Genomic DNA, 19,306 nt, shown 5'->3' with positions numbered 1-19,306 from the left:
ATATCTGGCTGCTCTGGTACAAGCGTACTCACATCAAAGGAAGCTTTCCCGCATTTAATCCTTTAAATAAGCCTGTTTCTGCCAGCCCACATATCTGAAATGAGATTAGCCATCCATTTAAAGCAAGGCCACGGGAATGCCTTGGTGCATTGAGCCGTTTGGGCTGGCTTTAAATCAGCCACTAGCCTGGGTTTCCCCCACCACCTTTACAGACATCGGAACGTTTTAAACACATGTGCATTAATCACGGGTATCTCCAGGGAGAGCTGAAGCGCCTGCTTGTGAAAACCTGCCACGCAAACAAAGCCGAGCAGGCTGTGTCCCTTCCCGCAGCCTTTCCCTGTGGTTCCGTTTGGCTCTGCTTGCTGGAGCACACGGGGCGTGGGCTGGGGAATGCAGCCCCCCACGACCCGCGTCCCACGCTGGTGCTGCAGCAGTCGGGCAGGCCGTGGTTTCTGATTTTATTAATGAGGCATAGCAGGAAACATCAAGTTTTCAGTAACCAGCTCTTGGCTGTCGGGTCCGGAGGCGGGGAGGAAGCGCTCTGCTGTTCGTGCGACGCAGGTAGCAGGAGCCTTTCCTCTTGCTCGCTCGCCTATAGATGTATATATATTTTAATAACTTTGATCCTCCTTTTCTCCCAGGCCCTTATTAGCCTTTCCTGGAAGCTGATTCTATCAGTGCTGTTTTAAAATATGAGTTACAAAAGACAAGCTCTCTGTTAGCAAGCCCTGGTTTGCGCAATGCAATTCCCCAGTGCATTTTCTATGCAGTTCCAATATTGTTGCCACGATCTTCTAGCTTAAAATAGAAGCTACATTGTTAACACCGGCCTTGGCTTGGAATTAGAAATGACATTTAAAGTTTACCATTTTGCACCCTAAATATTGCAGAAGTGGGCACAAATAAGGAAATATTATGCAGTCACAGGATGTTTGTGTAGTTGTTATGAAAGCTGTCATATCTCTAAAGTCAAAGTGAATTAGCTAATAGCCAAAATTATTAAAGAATATCTGGTTCAATCAGAAGTCCTCCCTCTGAAGTCTGAGGCTTGTAATTCTGAGGCATGTGAAAACTTCTGAAAATTCTATCCCCAGGGATAGCCCATGTTTAGGCAGCTGACTTTAGGATCCTATTTTTGGAACCTTTGGCTGAGATTTGAAGTTGGATTTTTAGTGGGAACGGTGCCTGAATTGGTGCTGTAGGGTCTTGAAGGCTGTATCTAAGATTAAAAAGGAAAAATGGGGGAGGGGAGGGGATATAGATAGACTCCTTTTAGTTAGATTTTATATACCATAAAAGAAAAATGTGGCATAAATAAGTGTTCTTTCATTTTTGCAGAGCATCTTTAAGTAGTCATTGTAGTCTTTCAGGTTGCTAGTTTCATCCACTGTCTTTTAGAACACCACCGGTAGGATTTCATAGAAAATAGCAGTCTCCTTAGCTGAGCGCTTCAGCACACCTTGAAGGTACATTGTCATGACGTTGTACATTGTACAATGCTGTACATTGTACATTGATTGTAAACTAAACATACCCTCAACACCATATATGAAGAAATCTGTGTATGAGAAAACTGGGAAGGATGACAGTGTGGTGGATAAATTGGAGCTAAATGACAGTGCTTGTGATTTGTTCCTGAAGGCATGATAATGAAGTAGCACGGGTTGGAGCAACATGTGTCCTGCCTGCAGCCTAGTGCAACTCAGTGTTGGATTCAGTGATCTTACGCGGGCATCCAAGATTAGCAACCAGAATTAGGAACCAATTCTGAATTTAACAGCATAAGCATGTTGGGATCTGAATATGCACCCCACAAAACGGCAAATCTAATATTTAGCAAGGGTAGATACCAAATTTACAGTGAAAGCTTAAAGAATTGTTGCTTGTAAAGTAATCAGAGATCTTTTAAAATCCATGTTCAGTGATATTATTTACATATTTTCTTCTAACGTGGCTGAATTTATCCTTTATTTCTGTAGGTCAAATCTTGCCAGCAACCCGAAACACACCAAGCCCCATTGATCCTGAGACTATCCAAGTTCCTGTCGGCTATGAACCTGACCCTGCAGATCTTGCTCTTTCCAGTATTCCTGGCCAGGAGATGTTTGACCCTCGTAAGCGCAAATTCTCTGAAGAAGAGCTGAAACCACAGCCGATGATTAAGAAGGCTCGCAAAGTCTTCATTCCCGATGACCTGAAGGTAAATTGGAACTGGTGACGAGGTTGTTCGTACAGACTCTATGAGATTAGTCTCTGAGATCTAGGTTTGGAGCATGGATCTGTTTTCTCATGTAGGGTCAATATGCCAAACTAAACATGACTTCGTTGTAGGATAAAACCGTTAACGGTTCTGAATGGGACAGAGGGGAGGAGGTCCCTTATTAGTTATGCAGCAGCTGAAATTCATGAGATCAATATTCATTTCCTTTGTATGCCAGAAACTTCCTGCGTGACCTTGGACAAGCTTACTTTGTCCCATATTTCCCACTTATGAAACAGCCTGATTATGTTTCCTTCTCCTCCATCCTCTGTCTGTCTCACCAGCATAGACTGTGAATTCTTCAAGGAAGAATCCATCTCTTACAGGGTCCATGGAGGTCCCTGATAATGACAGAAGGAAGTATATTGTATCTCATTTGGAAGTCGCTTTAGCTCTGTGTTTATTAATGAATGGAAACGTTATAGTAAACACTGCTAATCTAGGTGAAAGAATCTAGTTGTAGAAAAACAGAACAAAATTATTCTGCTGAGAATTGTATTTTAATACAATATTTAAAATATAATAATAATACAGTATTTAAAAAGAAAGGCCCCCCTTGTCTGTGCCTCTCAGTGCTTCTGAGATGTGAAGAGCAAAGTGCATGAAGAGAACAGAATAAATTGATCAACTGCTTCAGCTGTCAAACAACTGAAAATTGTCGTTATTTGCAAAATTCTATCCCCAGTCTGTCATTTCCAAGAAGACCTTTTTTATCAGAGGCAGTCAGTGCAGAATTTCATTCTGCTGTGGCTGTTGCCCCTCAAGACAGAGACTGAAAGCTTTTGAGTTGGCGGGAATCTCTGGCTGCTATCATTTGTGCATGCAAAGAGACTGGGATGCGATGTGTTTACACCAGATCAGAAGCATTAGGGAGAGAAGCTGATGCTGTTTGCTATTTTTATCCCTAAGGATAGTGTTGTGCAAGCCAAAAGCACAGAAATCACAATTCCATTAGCGTTCGGGTGGTACGTTGCTGTCACTTGGTCTGTGGTATCCTCAGCTTTCATTTAGAAAGGTTTATCTGCACCATACCATTACTTAACTGGGCAAATTTTACTACCAATGATGCTGTGTTGGCATTGCAGCGTGCCGAGAGGTCTGCCTGAAGAGAGGCGTTCGATGCAGAGATGGCTCTGCGGGCATGGGGAGGCTGGAGTTTGCCCTTTAGGGCCATTTGTCATTTTGTGGTATCCTTATTTGTCAAAGCAAACTTTTGCCGAAGATGCCCTTGGACTGCTTCATGTTAGAAGTGAAAAATGCCAGTGTCTTGCATGCAGCAGTGGGGGTCATAAGTTTTCAGCCTAAAGCTGAACTGGGAGCTCAGGGTCTCTCGTTTCACATTGGTTGCCCTTGACTCATTTCAGAGCGCTTGACCCAAGAGCTGCTTCTGCCCTGGCATGTGGAATGGCTGCTGAGGTCTGAGGGAGGGTAAGCAGATTAGACCAGTCAATCATCTCTGGGCTGCATGTGATTTTGAAATGCCAGCCTTACCTCTTTCAGGCCTGGATTAAGGGATTTGCCATAGCAATTTGTTAAAATAAAGATGGTTGAAGCCTAGGTGGCACACTAATAAATTGCTTAAAGCTGATTTTTATAGAGTGGAATGAGATGGGAAATTATAAACAAGATTTGGGTCACAGCTTTTTGCTTGGTTTTAAGAGGATTTTTGGGGGTCCCATCTAAGTACAGGTGAAGCAATTTAGAGATACACTAGCTCCAAATCATGGGTGCTGCGTGCCTCATTAAGCTAAACTAATACAAAGCAGTTGTAGAGTACTTCCAGCAGTTGTTTTGCTCTTGCTTTGCCTTTGTGCAAGCAGCAGGAGAAGATGCAGGGCGGTGGTGTTAGGTCTGGTGTGCTTCGTGCTGAAAGGCAGAGGAGAGGAGGGGTGGGGTGCCTGTTCAGTGCAGCGTAGGAACGGATGGCTCCCGGTCCTTGTGGTGGATATGGAACTGTGCTACCGTGCTTGGTGGAAAAAGAAAGGCACACAAGCAAGTGTAAGCATGTAAAAACGGAGGGATGACTGGGAGGGGAAGTTTGAGCTATATGACTTGACCTGGCACTTTGAGGGTTGAATGGCTGCATCACTCTTATTCTGCAGGGGACTGAATTTCACGTTTCATGAGAGATTCTGCCTACTTTTTATTTACTGAGTTGTTCCAAGTTTCTGGAACTCTAATTCAGTTTCAAAGTAACATTGAAGCTGCCATTTCAACGAAGGCTGCTTCATGTGAAGTTACGTCATGACTTTAGAGCCATTGATGCACCAATGCAATAAGGTGATCTCCTAGAGGCAAGTGGTTAGGGATGATGCTTTGGGAATGTGTTAACTTATAAAACTTCAGCGGTTAGTGGACCTGTTTCTGGCAAAGGCTTTTTTCCCACAGTCAAAGCCTACTGTACTAATCTCTTGGCGGACGGTACCAAAGCAGCCATGCTGGTTGTGCCAAGGAGCCCTCTTACAGTGACTTGCCGTGGCAGGGTGCAAACGGGAATGCTTTGGGGCTCTGTGGAGAAAGAGCTTTTAAACAGAGAAAAAGAGCCAAACCATAGATGAAATGGATGATACCAACAGGCAGAGCGAGCCGGGTGTTGGCTGGCAAAGATAAGCGGGGACATACAAGAGGTAATTAGTACTGCTCCAGCAACCGGTAAAGAGTGAGTCATCGCATGCGAAGGTGGATGTGCTAACTAGGTCAGCATAGATGTGAGATGAATTGTGCCACTGGAATACTGCTTTGTTTTTCCTTGGAGGAATTCACAGTCAAGAGGATGAGGGAGTTAGCGTAAACATTTTGACACAAACATGTACAGGCATCTGTGTTCCCTGGGTGCATTATGCCACGGAAATCAGTAACTTCTGTCCCAGCACTGTCAGGGCTCGCTGGGCCAGGCAAGCAAACCATGCGGAGTTAAGTCAATCCCAGCCCGGAGGCTGCGGCTAAGAGCACATCCTGGTGGCCGTTCAGTTTACTGAAATCTAATATCATGTTCGTTTCTTTCTGTGTTTAATGAGCAGGATGACAAATACTGGGCAAGGCGCAGAAAGAACAACATGGCTGCTAAGCGATCGAGGGATGCCCGCCGGCTGAAGGAGAACCAGATCGCCATCCGCGCCTCGTTTCTGGAGAAGGAGAACTCGGCTCTCCGCCAAGAGGTGGCTGACTTACGGAAAGAGCTGGGCAAATGCAAGAACGTCCTGGCAAAGTACGAAGCTCGACACGGCCCCCTGTAAATTCAGGGCGGGGGAGTGGGTTTTTTTTTTTCTTTTTTCTTTCTTCTTTTCTTTTTTTTTTTTTGTTGCGGGTTGGCATTTGACTAGATGGACAATGTGTTTCCTGTTTGATAGCACCACACCCAAACCAACCTTTCTGTCTTCAGCACTTTACCAGAAGCAGAAACAAAACTGACTTACGTTATTTTTGTTGTTGTTGTTGTTTGCGTATGCGTGTCCCTGCGTACGTGTGCGCATGTGTGCTCGCGCGGCTGTGTATGTGTGTGCGCGCTTGTGGGTGTGCATGTGCGTGGGTGGGTGTGCGTGCGCACGCATCTCGGCACTTCCCATTTTTAGGAAGCCCTCTTCAAAGGGTGCCACATTTTTACCTGGACTGTTGAGAAACCGCCATAGTAAGCTTTTTATTATATTTTTTTCAGTGCTGCTTCAGAGTAGGGTTTTTGTTATTGTAACCAGTTCCATCCTCCTGATTTACTTGGAAAGATCCCAGTATAAATTATAAAAAAAAAAAAAAAAGGGAAAAAAAAAAAGAAAAAAGAAAAAAAGTAGATCTCAGTTTTCTCGAGAGTAACAAGCTATTGTTTAAGTATGTCTAATCAGAAAAGTTAACATGCTAATAAAGTGCACAAATAATAATTTAGTACTACACTGCAGAAATATTAATTTATAGATTGCTTTTGTTGTATTTTAAGTTTTGGTGATAATTGTCTTCAGATTTAAAGTGCTGTTAGACTGAGTTAGCTATACTCATCATAGATCCCCTGATGGCTTCTCTAGCTGTTAAGGTTCCTTTCACTCGCACAGACCCCAGGTAGGAGTACTGTTGCTAGACCACAGAGTGTGTATTTTGCACTGTCCGTACCTGAAGCAATAATCCTGTTGTACGCTAGCGCGCATGCTGCCCGGGTGTTCCTAGTGGACGTAGGATGGTTTCCCTACCCGACAGGAGTTTTGATGTCTTTAACAAAGAGTTAAAAAGTAAAAGACACGTTAACGTGAGCATGCTAATTGTATCCCTGCTATAGGGAGCGCATGTATAAGAAGCAGGATAATTAGTTGAAACGAGAACAAAATTAATAGTATCGAATCAGATCCGATGTCGAAACCAGAGGGGCTTTTCTGTTTTCAGTTAGTTATGCATTTCTTCAAGTTCCATTTTGTGACTACAAATGAAATAAATACCTACATTCAGTTGGTTTTTTCCCATGTTCTGTAATATATTTTCTGTGGATTATATCTTGCTGTTTTAAAAATCACTTTTATTCAGTTAGAAGTTGTCACTGGTTTGCAAAGCCCATTTTTCCTAGTGATTGTTGTTCTGAGTGTGACATGAACTGATGGTTCTGAACTTTGTTGTTTTAAACTCTATTTGCTTTTGAACACGTATGTTCTAATATAAAGTGGACTTCTGAAAAAATGAATGTAAGAGACACTGGTGTATTTCAGAAGGGGATGGTGTTGTCATATACTGTGGTTAATCCAATCAATCTAAGTGTTTACTATAGACCAAAAGAATAGATATTATAAAATGTATAAAGTTTATACAGAATAATTATAGTATGTTCGTTTTGTACAGTATTTTTCAAGTACAAATACTGACAATGTATTTTGAAAGACATATATATAGCAAAAAGAAAAAGCTATTCCATGTTTAAAATATATAGCAAAGATATATATTCTCCATTATTGTACAGAAAGGAAATGCTTAGGGGTTTGTTGGTTGTTGTTTTGGGTTTGTTTTTTTTAAAGAAAACTTTAATATTTTAAGGCTACCACTGGCACACCGGCATGTTCTGTGCTTTAAATTAAATCTTTATGGAGGTAATATGGCTTTCCAGGATGTTCCATATTACTGAAAAAGAGCCTATTATTTTCCATCAGAAACACACAAAGAAACTGTTTAATAGGGACAAAGCACAACATGGATTTTAATCAACTCTTGATTGGACAATACAATATTTTGTAAAGGCAGAAAAATAATATATAACACAAAAAAAAACTCATCGTCATTTCTAATCTGCTGCTGCTGCTAGAACCTGTTTCCAGCTGAAAATCTTTTATAAATAGCTCTGTTCATGTATACAGTTGTACGTACTGCATACGGTTATTAACGTGTGAGGAAAATATGGTGCTACATGTCTTGCTCACAGTTTTCTACGTGTTTTGACGTTATTTTCAAATAAAAAGGTTGTTCATTCCATTAAATCATCATTCATGCTTCAGGAGATCGTTACAAAGGACTCAACATTTTGTGCAGCATTAAAAATATCCTCGCATCAGTGGCATTTTTCCAGTATTTTTCCTCAAAAATACCCACCTTGTCAGCGTCCCTTACCGTGCAGTACTTGCCTGTGGACCATTTATTCAGCAAATTGAATTTCCATGTGCTGCAGCAAAGTTTAAAGCATAGTAAGGTATTTTCTAAAGGTCAGTATAAGCACTGGATGCATGGGTAGAGAAATTAGACTGACCGACTGGCACCAGTCGGGGCATCTGCTATAGCCACTATGAAATAAACTCTACTTTTTTTTTTTTGCCTTTGGAAGAAGCGTGACTGTGGCAGGGCTCGGCCAGCCATTGCTGTGGATACACTTTTAGCAGCAACACAGCAAACCGCAACAGCTAATTGCCCTCAGGATGATTAATCTCGGGGTGACACCTGACCAGCAGGAACGGTGCGTAAGAGACCAGCCGGTACGTACCTAGCCAGGGCTGTCGCCGCGTTGCTTGGTGACCACAAAACTTTCTCTGAAATGGGAAAGGCAGCTTGGAAAAAAAATACAGATAATTCTTTTGTTTCTTTTGGGCAGGGAAGGGGGGGAGACGCTAATTTTTGTAGGATGTCACAGATTTATTGTCACGGCCGCAGGGGAGCGCAGCGGTTCCCAGCAGCTACCTCGTCCAGCAGCCCCAAAGGTGCCCAGATGCCTCCTCGCCCCGTCCGGCCGCGAGCAGGGCCTGCGGCTGCCCCGGGGCTGGAAGCGTGCCGGGCCGAGCGGGAAGGGCAGCTCAGCGGCAGCCGGCTCAGCGCGGGCTGCCCTCTTCCCGATCGGGGCAAGGGCTTTCCGGGGAGCCTGCGGGGCTCGGGCACTCACCGCTCGCCGTGGGAGCTGGGTACCCTGGCTCCTCTGAAAAGCTCGCCCCTAAGAAAATTTAAGAGAGGAGAGAAAAATAAAAGGCAAAACATGTGGGCTAAATCTTGGTGGGGTAAAAACCCAACAGGTTCTCAAACCAGGCTGTCTCCCCAAAATAGCAAATAAATAAATGAAAGCTTAGCTCATTTTCAGTTCCTGAGGACAGCGTAGCTGGGCGCGTCACACCTCTGATGGCTTTGTTGCTCATGAAGGAGCTTGTAGGTATATGAAATTGTACTTTTATAAAAATAGAAATATATATTTGCAGAATAATTAATAGTGTGTCTAAATAATTCACTGACCTCTATTAAACCGTAAGCATTGGTAAAATGCTTCTTTTTTTTTGTTGTTTCGCTGTTTTTGCTGAAACTCGGAAGCAAATTCTTTCTTTTTAAAAAAGAAATTTAAAAAAGAATGCCCTCTAAAAAGAAACCAAATTTCAGACACGTTTGTGAATACGAGCACCTTGGGGCTCTCCGGGGGAAGCCTGTGGCGGCGGGGGGCGGGGGGCAGATTATTTTTTTTTCTCTTTTGAACGGCGCTGAAGTCACCAAACCCAGCGCCATGGAAATAGAGTTCTGACTTGAATCCACACAAGCAAGAAATTCAAAATGCAAGGAAGGCGCGGGCGCGCGGCCCCCGCTCGGCTGCGCAGCTGTGCTGCGCGGGCGAGCCCACCGCGCTCCGTCGCCGCGGGGCGGTTCGGTAGTGCCGCAGGACCCCGGCCTTGGAGCATCTTGCCTCTGTGGGTTTGTAATGACCCCGGTTACTGCTTTAAACCGATCTTTGCGTGTAGTTTCCACTAGAGCTGTGCAGTTTATTTTTATGTCATTGACTTTTTTTATGTGAAGGAAAAAAATTGTATTAAAACTTACAAGTGATCAACCATCGTATTTCTGGCAACACCACGGGACAGCATCTGTTTAAATACAAGTCTAACAAATAAGATCAAATTAGCTGTATGACACGAGATGGATTGCAGCCTGTATGCTCTTCAGCCCAAATCGTTTGCTTTTGGTTTTTTTTTTTGTCTGTTATTAATGTTTAATAAACTTTTAAATTTTTCTTCTCTCACCTGCGTGCTTACTTTGGTGTCGCGGGGGTTGGGCCCAGGGCTTTCGGGAGGGTGTATTTCCGTGTCTCTCCCCGGCACGCGGGTGCGGGGGGGCCCGGCCGGGGCTGTGTCCCCCCGGGGGGGCCGGACCCCAGGTACCGGGGCTGCAGCTGCCCCCCAGCCTGCCCCAGCCGCTGCCAGGGCTGCGAGCGGTGTCTGCTGGGTGAACCCATTCCAAGGGCGTACTTAGGTTAGCTATTTCTGGGTGCAGGACGTTTAGAACGTATTTATATGTATTTTGCTTAATAAATATTGCAATTGTAGTGTATGTTGTGCATCATTTACGTACTTACACTTGATTTATCATAAGATGTGATCAGTTATTAACATACAGTGCACAGGGAGTAATACAGCCATTAAAATTCTGTATATTAGGGAGTGTTTTCTTCTTGTTTACAAAATAACGCGTTACTGTTAATCACCATTAGCCTTAATATTTTGTATGGAGGCGATGGCAGCTACTGCACGCTTTTAGGCAGTTGGTACACAACACGTACAGCGAGCGGGAGAAATCCAGTAACATTTAGACAAGTTAGTCATTGAACTATGTGACTGCGTGTCTCTATAGGTACAGGTATAGCGAGTTCATTGTGGTAAATGGCTGTTTTTAATAGTTATGTTATGCATTTTGCAGAAAGCGTGTGTGCGCGCGGGGTCACTCGCGCTCTGCACCAGCGCGGCCGGGCGCTCGCGGCAGGGTGCGCCGCACACGCACAGGGCAGGGGGGTTCGTGTAGGGTACAGCCGACGCACAAAAATGGACTTTTAAGAACAGGGCTAGATACAGGCACTTGCTCACTCTTCCCCTCCCCCCCACGTGCGTGTGTGCGTGTGTACGTACACACATTCCTGCCTTAGGGTGTTTTCTAGCGATAGATCGATATATGACGCAATATCAATGGCTACATTTTATACGCTTACACATGGCCATATACCCAAAATATATGTGTATATAGAAAAAAGTTTTAAAATTAAGTTTTATATACCATATTTAGCAGAATTTCTTTTTAAAAGCTAGTTTTATAGTTCAATATTTATTTGTAAATAGATATAAAGTAAAGGCCTGTCTTCTAATATCTGAGACACAAAGTGTATTAGTTTTAATACCCACATTTACTCTCCCCCCCGCCGTGTGTACCTGCACGTGCGTATGTAGCGCTGCGTGGCTGTATGGCTCGCTAGCTCCCTACAGCTATAACCCGAATAATTACACTTTCAGAGCACATAATGCGATTAATAGAGGTAGCTTGTCTCACACCCCTGTGTACACACGCTTCATGGCTGTAAAGGGCCTTTTTTAACGATATGTGTAATAGCGACACGCACATGTGCACACACACACGCACATGGACACACAGACACCACCGCCCACACAGACACCCACTCTCCCCTCCCCGCCCGGGTGTCAGCGCGCGCCCCTGCCCTGCGGGCGCTTTGCTCTGTCTCACGCCATATGCCTACATAGCTATCAATTTAATAATTCTATTTCCTATAGTCCGTTGATCAGAATTTACTGCTTAATGTACCTTTTTAGCAAATACATGTAAAAATAGATTTAATTGTTGTAAAGCTCTTGTACAATAAATGCTGCGTGGGCTGCCCATTTGGCACGCAGGACATGGGCATCGGTGTGCGCGCGCGCATGTAGCTCTGGGTGTGTCGGTGCCGCTGGACGCACAGCGCGAGGCACGGCTAGTGCCATGGAGCCTATGTAGCAGCATTTAATAAGCTAGGTTGATACCTTATTGATCTGTAATTATCTATTGCTATAAAGGTCTGGTTTAACTATACAGTACATCTTGTGCTCAAAGTACATTAGTAGGTTATAACACACACGCACACAGAGACATGCACCCGCACCCTCACTCTCGCTATCCATATCGAAATTTAATAATTATATTTTTTGTATAATATATGTAATAGTATTTACAGAAGGTTTCTTTTATTTTCATAGAAAGGGACATACAACGATAGTCATCACTGATATATAAAGGTCTGTGTTTAAATATATAGCACATATTATGCACAAAAATGTATGTTTTATTAACATATAAACACACCATTCTGTGTGTGCCCACGTGCACTCGTGAGAGAGATTTTTAAAACAGTATATTACATAAATGTTTTAAGAGTATATTTTCATACAGCATATTTAGCAGCTTTTAATGTTAAAAGCTAGTTTTATACTTTTATATTTATTTATAAATGTAGACAGTTTTATTAACATAAAAGTCTTTTTTTTAATATATGTTATATTAGGCATAAAGTATATTCATTCTAATACAACCCCCGTGTGTGTGTGCGCACAAGCGCGCATGTAGCTATATATCTACATAGCCAGCTATAGCTATAAATTTAATAATTATACTTTCATGTACCATATTTAATAGCATTTACATAATTAATATCGCTTTAGATCTTTTTGTATACACACGTGCGCACACATTTCATTGGTAAAGGTCTGGTTTTTTTTGTTTGTTTGTTTATTTATTTATAAAAACATGCACTAACTGTATTTGCCGTACTACACAGGCACACTTGCTCGCCTCCCCCAGCCTGTGCCTGTGCGTGCACGTGCGCCGTCGTATTGCGCAGTCTCTCGCTCTCTACCTATATAGATATAGCTACGAATGTAATAATTATATTTCATATATTTATAACTATTTACTCACAATATAGCATTGTAAATTTTTTAACATAGCTATAAAGGCGGAGTTTTGTGACCTCTGCTATATATTATGCGCAAACTAGATGGCTCATGAGCGACGCGCCCCTCGACGCCCGTGCACTGCCGCTTTCGCGCGTGTGCCGGCGTAGGGCTAGCGCTGCGGCGTGCGGCCGTACACAGAGACACACGCTCAGCTAGGGGTTCATTCAGCATATTTAGCAGAATTTAACTGTGGTTGTATTTATGGCTCCGTAGTTATATAGCCTGTGTTTAATACACATTCGAGGTTACGCAGGAAGCGTGTATGTGCCAGGGCACGAGCGCACACTCCGTGCGTGTGCAGCTCTAGCGGTAAGTAGCTATTAATGCAATGGTTTTTCAGCAAGCATATGTAACAGGCTATTTTTAATAAATTCATTTGCTATGTCTTTATATTAAAAAAACACATTTCAGTGATATATAAAGGCAAGCTTACACGAAAATAATTTTTTAAAATTTTCCTGAGGCCGTGCACCTTCGTCAGCGTTACCCCCCGCCCCGCGCCCCGAGGGACCCAAGCTGTGCGGGGCACCAGCCCCCGCCGTACGCTAAGCTCAGTCTAAGCACACAGTGCACGTGTGTGCTGTGTTAGCTGGTCCTTGGTTAGGTGTAGTATTAGCTGCTTTTTATTATTATATTTTATATAACATAAAATGGATAATATGCACTTTTGGAGATATTTGTATTTTTTATATACAGTAATAGTTGAGACAAGATTTTCACATACATTAGTCATTATCATACACCTGTACATATAAAATCTAAGAATTATTACAATATACTATACTAAGTAGCATTTAAACATAACATGTAAGTACATAATCTATTTTAGGTATATGATGTAGCTTATGGTAATAGAACTTTTCAATATGTGTGTGCATATATATGCATAAAATTGTATATAGAGCTGTGTTTAGCAATATACACGTACAAGTATTGGTATTTACACACATCAGTACCTATGCACATACACACATGCGTGCGTACATATATATGTGTGTGCACTTTTAAAGCAGACCTGCTGCAGGCCACGAATGGGGGGTGGGGGGGGTGGGTGTGTGTGGTGTGTATGTATGTCTGTCTGTCTGTGGCCGGTGCCCACCTCGCTGGCTGTGGTGTCGCTCCCCCCCGCCGGTGCCCGTTCGCGCCCCCACCCTCTGGCAGGCTGAAGCCCCGTCCAAGGGCCGCCGGCCCCGCGCACCCTTGGTGGCGTCGATGACATGGCACAGGCCGAAATGAGGCGGGGGTGTCGGTGCGCGTGGCTCCGTGTGGGGCTCACCCGCCATCAGCCCAGCTCTTGGGGCGTGATGAGCCGAGACGTCCCCCCCATGCTTCCGAGAGAGACCCCCGTGTGCCCAGCTCTGAGCCGAGCATCACCATGAGGAGGAAGACCCGGGGGGGGGGTGGTGTGGTGGGGTGTGTGTGTGTGTGTGTGTGTGTTTCTCCACTCGTGTGTGCAGTTGTGCTTGTGCACCACGGGCTGCAGCCCGCCGGGCTCGCCCTTTTCGGCTGCAGCAGCCCAGCTTTATCTTCTTCCCCCTCCCAGGCCTGCGTGCAAGGCGCTGCCGGGGCCCCGCGCACACCGGCTCCGCCATGGCGTACGCTTGGGCTGACGCCAGCCCACAGCCTGGGCCCGTGTCCCCCCCTCCCGCAGCCCCCTTGGGGCAGGTCGGGGCACGCCGCTGCCAACATTAAATAAAGGACAGCATTAAACAGGCACAATCCCTCTCCCCAGACCATGAAAACAAAGTTGACAGTAACCCCCACCAGTGACAGACGCTGACCGGATCCATGCACCCACCCGGGGGCCCAACATCACCCCTTTGCTCAGCAGGGCCCAAAGTGGGGTTCAGCCCCCTCAAAACTCAGCACACGACCATGACCCCACCCCACCCCCGGGCCACGCTGCCCCCAGACACCACAGGTGCCAGCCCGGACTGCACCAGAGCCAGGGGACACCGGTGCCCAGCAAGGCGCAGCTGCCTGTGCTGACCATAACCCAGCCCCAGCTCAGTTAAGGCAGCTTTTAATTGAGTTTTTAATCCGCCGGTGCCTGGTGCCCTCTGGAGGCCTGTGGCCCAGGCCGGCCGCCCGCAAGGAGGTGCCGACGGAGAACCCCAGGACTGTAGCCCCTCTGCTCCCACCCACCAGCCACCCCACGCCTCAGGCACTGAAAATCCGCCATCCTGCCCACGCCAGGCAGGATAAAGACATAAAATATATCATCATATTTATAAAATCGCCTCCAGAAACAGCCCACGTGAAATTGCTCAGGCAAGGCACTGCGGGGCTGTAAATCTCAGCACGGGATAATGGGTCCTGCTCTTCCTAATGAGACACAGAGCGAGGAGAGGCCGGCGCCTGTCACAGCCAGGTTTTATCCCCGGTTCCAGGCTGAGCTGGGGATGGATGGCTGGTTTCAGCCACTCGCTTTAAGCTCAGTTTGGTGGAGCTCCTCTTCCAGCACGGAGCCACTCGGGCACTGCCTGACAAACGCCACACGGGCCCGGGCACACAGCGCCCAAGAGCAGCCCCTCCCGCTCATCCTCTCCCCCGCCAGGCCCAGGAGCTATAAAACAAACACATCTTTTCAAGACGCAGAGAACATGTTTCAGCTTAGTGGCATCAACACCAGGTGTCACTTATTTATAGCGTTGCAAGTGCTGCTTGCTGGCAGGGCCACCAGGCTCCGTCGCAGCTGAGGCTTCGCATCACTTCTGCTGTCTATGGGTGAAGTCCTGAGGGCTGCCCAACTCTGCCCACCATAAACCAGCTCGTCCCGGAGGTGTCCCCTTGGCTGGGCACGGCCCTGCGCTGGTGAGGGTCTGGTCTGCCGCTGGGCGCATCCGGCAGCTCTTCCAGGTCTCTTCTTCTTTTTTTTTTTTTTTTAATGGAGCCCCAGTTTTCTTGAAACCGGTCAACACTTAATAAGCTTTGAGATGCTTTAGACCTTCTATTAGGCTCATCCAGCTGCTTAAATTATTTGGGAGAGAACTAAACAGGCCGCTGTACCTACAGCACGCATGGCAGCTGTATTGGCCACAGCAAGTCAGCAGTTAAAAAACCAAAAGAGCCTTAAAGTGGTATCGGAAAGGAAGAAACAGGACTTGCCTTCATGCCCAAGTCTGACTGGTGTGTTTCGGCATCTCATTTCTAAATGTACTCATCCCTTAAATGTAAATGTGCACGAGAGACCCGGGAGCTACCTGTGGGTGCGCAGGCAGAGCCGCATTTCTCCAACCGCTGCAGCGAGCCCAGCTGCACGTGTGTGCTGAGCCCCATCGCCCTCGCCGTGCGCCGCCAGGGCCCGGCTCCCTCCGGCAGCGCCGACACAAGGGGTCACGCACGAGCCACGCGTGGCTCCCGACCGCTGGCCTCATCGTGAAACCACCATCCCTTTCGTCCTCCTTGATATCGAGCTCTCTCCTCCCCGGCGCGTTTCTCCCGCCGTGATGCTGCGGCAGGGTAGGAGACCCTGTGAAGCCGCTCGGCCGGTGACTCACCTGACCCTGTGGTGAGGGGCTGCGGGGCCAAAGGCCAAAATGTCACCAGGGGTCAGGGATCAAACACAGCATCACCCCAGCAGCACCACAGCTTGGCCAGACACCCACCCTGACCGCAGCGGCTCACCTGGAGCACCCCAGCGTGGGACATCGGGGGTGTAACCCCATGGGGTGCTTGTGGTGCCCTGAGCAGGGGCAGCACCTCTCTGAGATGCTTTGGCTGCTATCTGGGAGTGTAAGACATACCTGACCTTAAAAGGATGATGCGCAATCATTTTGCATATTGGTAGACCCAATTTTAGTTCAAAAATCTGGGAACTAGCCACACTTTTACAGAGCAATCAATAGCCAAGTTTCACCTGGGACTGATGAAACAAGCAACTTCTGCCCAGCGACCTCATTCCTCTCACCTGTGTTTCACTTTTACCCCTCTGCCTTTGCAGCCTTCAGCCAGAAACACAGCCGTGTTCACCTGCCCAGCCCTGACGCGCTCTCTCAGCCCTGGACCCTGCCCCCATGCTGCAGGTGAGCTGTCGCCCAGTGCCGAGGCCGTGAGGTCCCAGTGGCCCCAGCAGCAGCGAGGTGGGATGTCCCACGGTGGCGTGGGCAGGAGAGGCAGCGATGCCCAGGCAGGGAAGGGACCTGTTGCCCTGCCCTGGTTTTGCAGCCCCTTGGGCCCTCCCCTGTCATTTGCCCCCCCGCCTGGGGGGACACGGCTGCAAAATGGGCTTGCCAAGGCAGTGCAGCCTCGTGGGGGTTTGCCGGGATGGCCCAGAGGTTGCAGCCACCTCAGCTGCAAACAAACAGCAGCTTTGCCAGGCACGGATCTGGAGGATCCTGCTGGGTATCAGAAGGTTTAGCAAGGAAAAGTTAGACCCAGCACGCGGTGGGTCAGCCCAGGCTCCTGGCCCCGGCACTGCTTATTTCCAGCACCCTGTGGCACGTTTCTGTGGTAAAGGGTCAGATCTGCTCCCCCTCGGCACAGAAATGATGGACAAGGCGCTGCCCGCCTGGGCACGCGTCCGCGCTGGCCGGCGTCACCCTGTGCCAGCCAAGGGTGAGTGCTGGCGTCTCCCCTGCTCTGAGTCACCGGGGCAGGAGGCTCAGCCACGCTCGGGCCACCGAGGACAGACCCTACTGTACGTGGGACGGGTTATTTGCAGTGCGGCAGGTACTTTGTTGCCGGACAACAGCTTGTGTCTGGTGGGACCCGAGCACATCGCAGCTGGGGTGCAGGAGACTGTCCTGGAGACGCTGCTGGGAGCTCTGCAGAACACAAGTGCAGCACTGGAGCTGGGGGAGGGATTGCATTAAAATACTAAAAAAGCAGCCCAGAAGTAAAAGCAAACCAGAATTAGTTTGTGAAAAAAAAAAACAACACAAACCTACGAACCAAAAAATCCCCACTCACACAACAGCAATAAAATAAATCAATAACCAGAACAAAACCACTAAGAAGGATGAGGAAGGGCCGCTATCCCAGGATGCCGTGGGATGGCAGAGCTGGGAGAGGAGTGCTTTGGCTAGAACAGGACCTGGCTGCGGGCACGCCGTCCCTTGACAGGGTGTGATACAGAAATTCCCCAGCCCATCATCACATTGGCATCACGGCAGCCAGCGGCTCCCTAGTGGGTGCTGAGCACCCAGGTCCAGCCTTCGCCCTTGCTGGTGCACCTTTGCCCAGCCGCAGGGTGCGCGGCCCCACGGCGCTCACCTTCGCCCAGCCGCAGGGTGCGCGGCCCCACGGCGCTCACCTTCGCCCAGCCGCAGGGTGCGCGGCCCCAGGGTGCTCTGAAGGCTCCAGGGCGTTTGGTTCCAGCTCCGGTTTCTCTGATAGGCCCCTCACGGCCAGAAGCCGTGCCATACCCCTGCCCTGCAGGCTGATGCTTTCACTCTGCCCCAGTTTCATGGAAGCCAGCTGGGTGACGTGCAGCCCCCTCCCCAGGCAGCACCCCTCCCTTTCCTCCCCAGCCCCCCAGGGACTTTCCTCCTTTCAAGACGCTGCTGTGCCTCAGGAGGGGCCAATTTCTCCTCCACAGCGGTTCCACTCTCAGCTGGTTTCTGGGGGATTGGTGGCCCCAGGCTCCCTCCCCTCTCTCCTGAAACACGGGATTACAGCTCCTGCTTCCCCCTCTCCCTCATTTTGTGCTGTCACTGATTTCTCATGCCCCTGTGTCACGTTATCAGATGGAAAAATTGTGTCTGAAGTCATTCTGGAACAGCCCCTGACTCTGTTTAACGAGATGGCCATGAAGAAAGACTGAAGGGTTTGAGTTTGTTTAAATCTAGGGGAGGAAAAAAAAGCAAGGGAAGTGGCAGCTTCCAGCTCTATCGAACCTGCCTGTAAGGGCTCCTCTCTGAGCCCACTGCAGGCAGGGCAAGGAGTAACGGGCTGAAGTCATAGCAAAGAAAATACTGCTTGGACAGTAGAAAGAAGTCTAAGAGGGCAGAGGGTGAAACAATTAAATATACTGCCTGGGAGGATTGTGAAATCCCCATTGTTGGAGGCTTTTTAGAACAGGTTGGACAAGCACATCAGGAATGACAGGCAGAGTTCGTCCTGCCTGCAGGCAGAGGATGGGCTAAAAATATCCCAGTCCCTTCCAGCTTTATTTTCAGTGATTTAGCAGAAGGCTGATTACGCTGCTCAGCACCACCATCAGCTTCAAGACAAAAGCCATTTTCATTGTCAAACATGTTCATATATGAAGACACATACTTAAAAAAATAAAATGCATATTCCTTTCCTAGACTAATCCTCAGCTTGCCAAGTGCATGGGTTTTAATTTGAGAAGATGGTTGAGTTCCCACAGCAACGATGCGCAATCCTTCAGCGTTTACGACGCTACTAAATCATTGCTGGTTGAAGACAAATGTACCACAGGTTCCCTGTAGGTGTTGTGGGTTGGGTTTCAGTGTTTCAACATCCTGAATAACTACATCTCTCCAACCAAACATCCTGCGGTCTGGCCTGAACGTCCTGTCGGAGACGAGGCTCGGTCGCTGGCTGACCATGCCGAGGAAGCCTCACACTGGCTGGTCACTGCCTGCATGCCAGACCTCTGCGTCACTCCTGGCAGCAGGCACGACCCACCAGAAAGTGAGACGATGCCTGCTGGAGCTGAACCCACTAATTCAGTAGGTGTCTACTAACAGCTATTTGCCTATGTGACAATTTACGGGAGATTTTCAAAGGCACCTAAAGGATTTGGGCGCACAAATCCACTGCCAGCAGGGCTCATGCTGCTAAGCAACAGAGATACCCGAGTACATCCTTCGGAGAGCGCACCAGCCTCATCAGAGCCAATGGCGTCACTTCGGTTATAAAACTGGAGCTGGCCTCACTGCTA

At 47.5% G+C, this 19,306-nt stretch overlaps 1 protein-coding gene across 2 annotated transcripts in view; it reads left to right on the top strand.

The window, feature by feature from the left end:
* HLF (HLF transcription factor, PAR bZIP family member) overlaps positions 1-7,704 on the top strand; it is a 35,702-nt gene extending 27,998 nt beyond the window's left edge. Inside the window, exons 3-4 of one of the 2 annotated variants that reach the window (XM_075110947.1) lie at positions 1,983-2,203; positions 5,284-7,704. In XM_075110947.1, the coding sequence (XP_074967048.1) occupies positions 1,983-2,203; positions 5,284-5,499 (437 nt within the window). In that variant the 3' untranslated portion in view covers positions 5,500-7,704. Of the gene's footprint in view, positions 1-1,982; positions 2,204-5,280 lie in introns of both variants that reach the window. The other variant, XM_075110946.1, reaches the window with a different exon arrangement.
* The last annotated feature ends 11,602 nt before the right edge of the window (positions 7,705-19,306 follow it).

This window comes from Phalacrocorax aristotelis, chromosome 16 (genome assembly GCF_949628215.1).
Source record: "Phalacrocorax aristotelis chromosome 16, bGulAri2.1, whole genome shotgun sequence".
NCBI lineage: Eukaryota > Metazoa > Chordata > Aves > Suliformes > Phalacrocoracidae > Phalacrocorax > Phalacrocorax aristotelis.
Note: the sequence above shows the minus strand (reverse complement) of the source record. Positions and strands in the feature narration are given on the sequence as shown.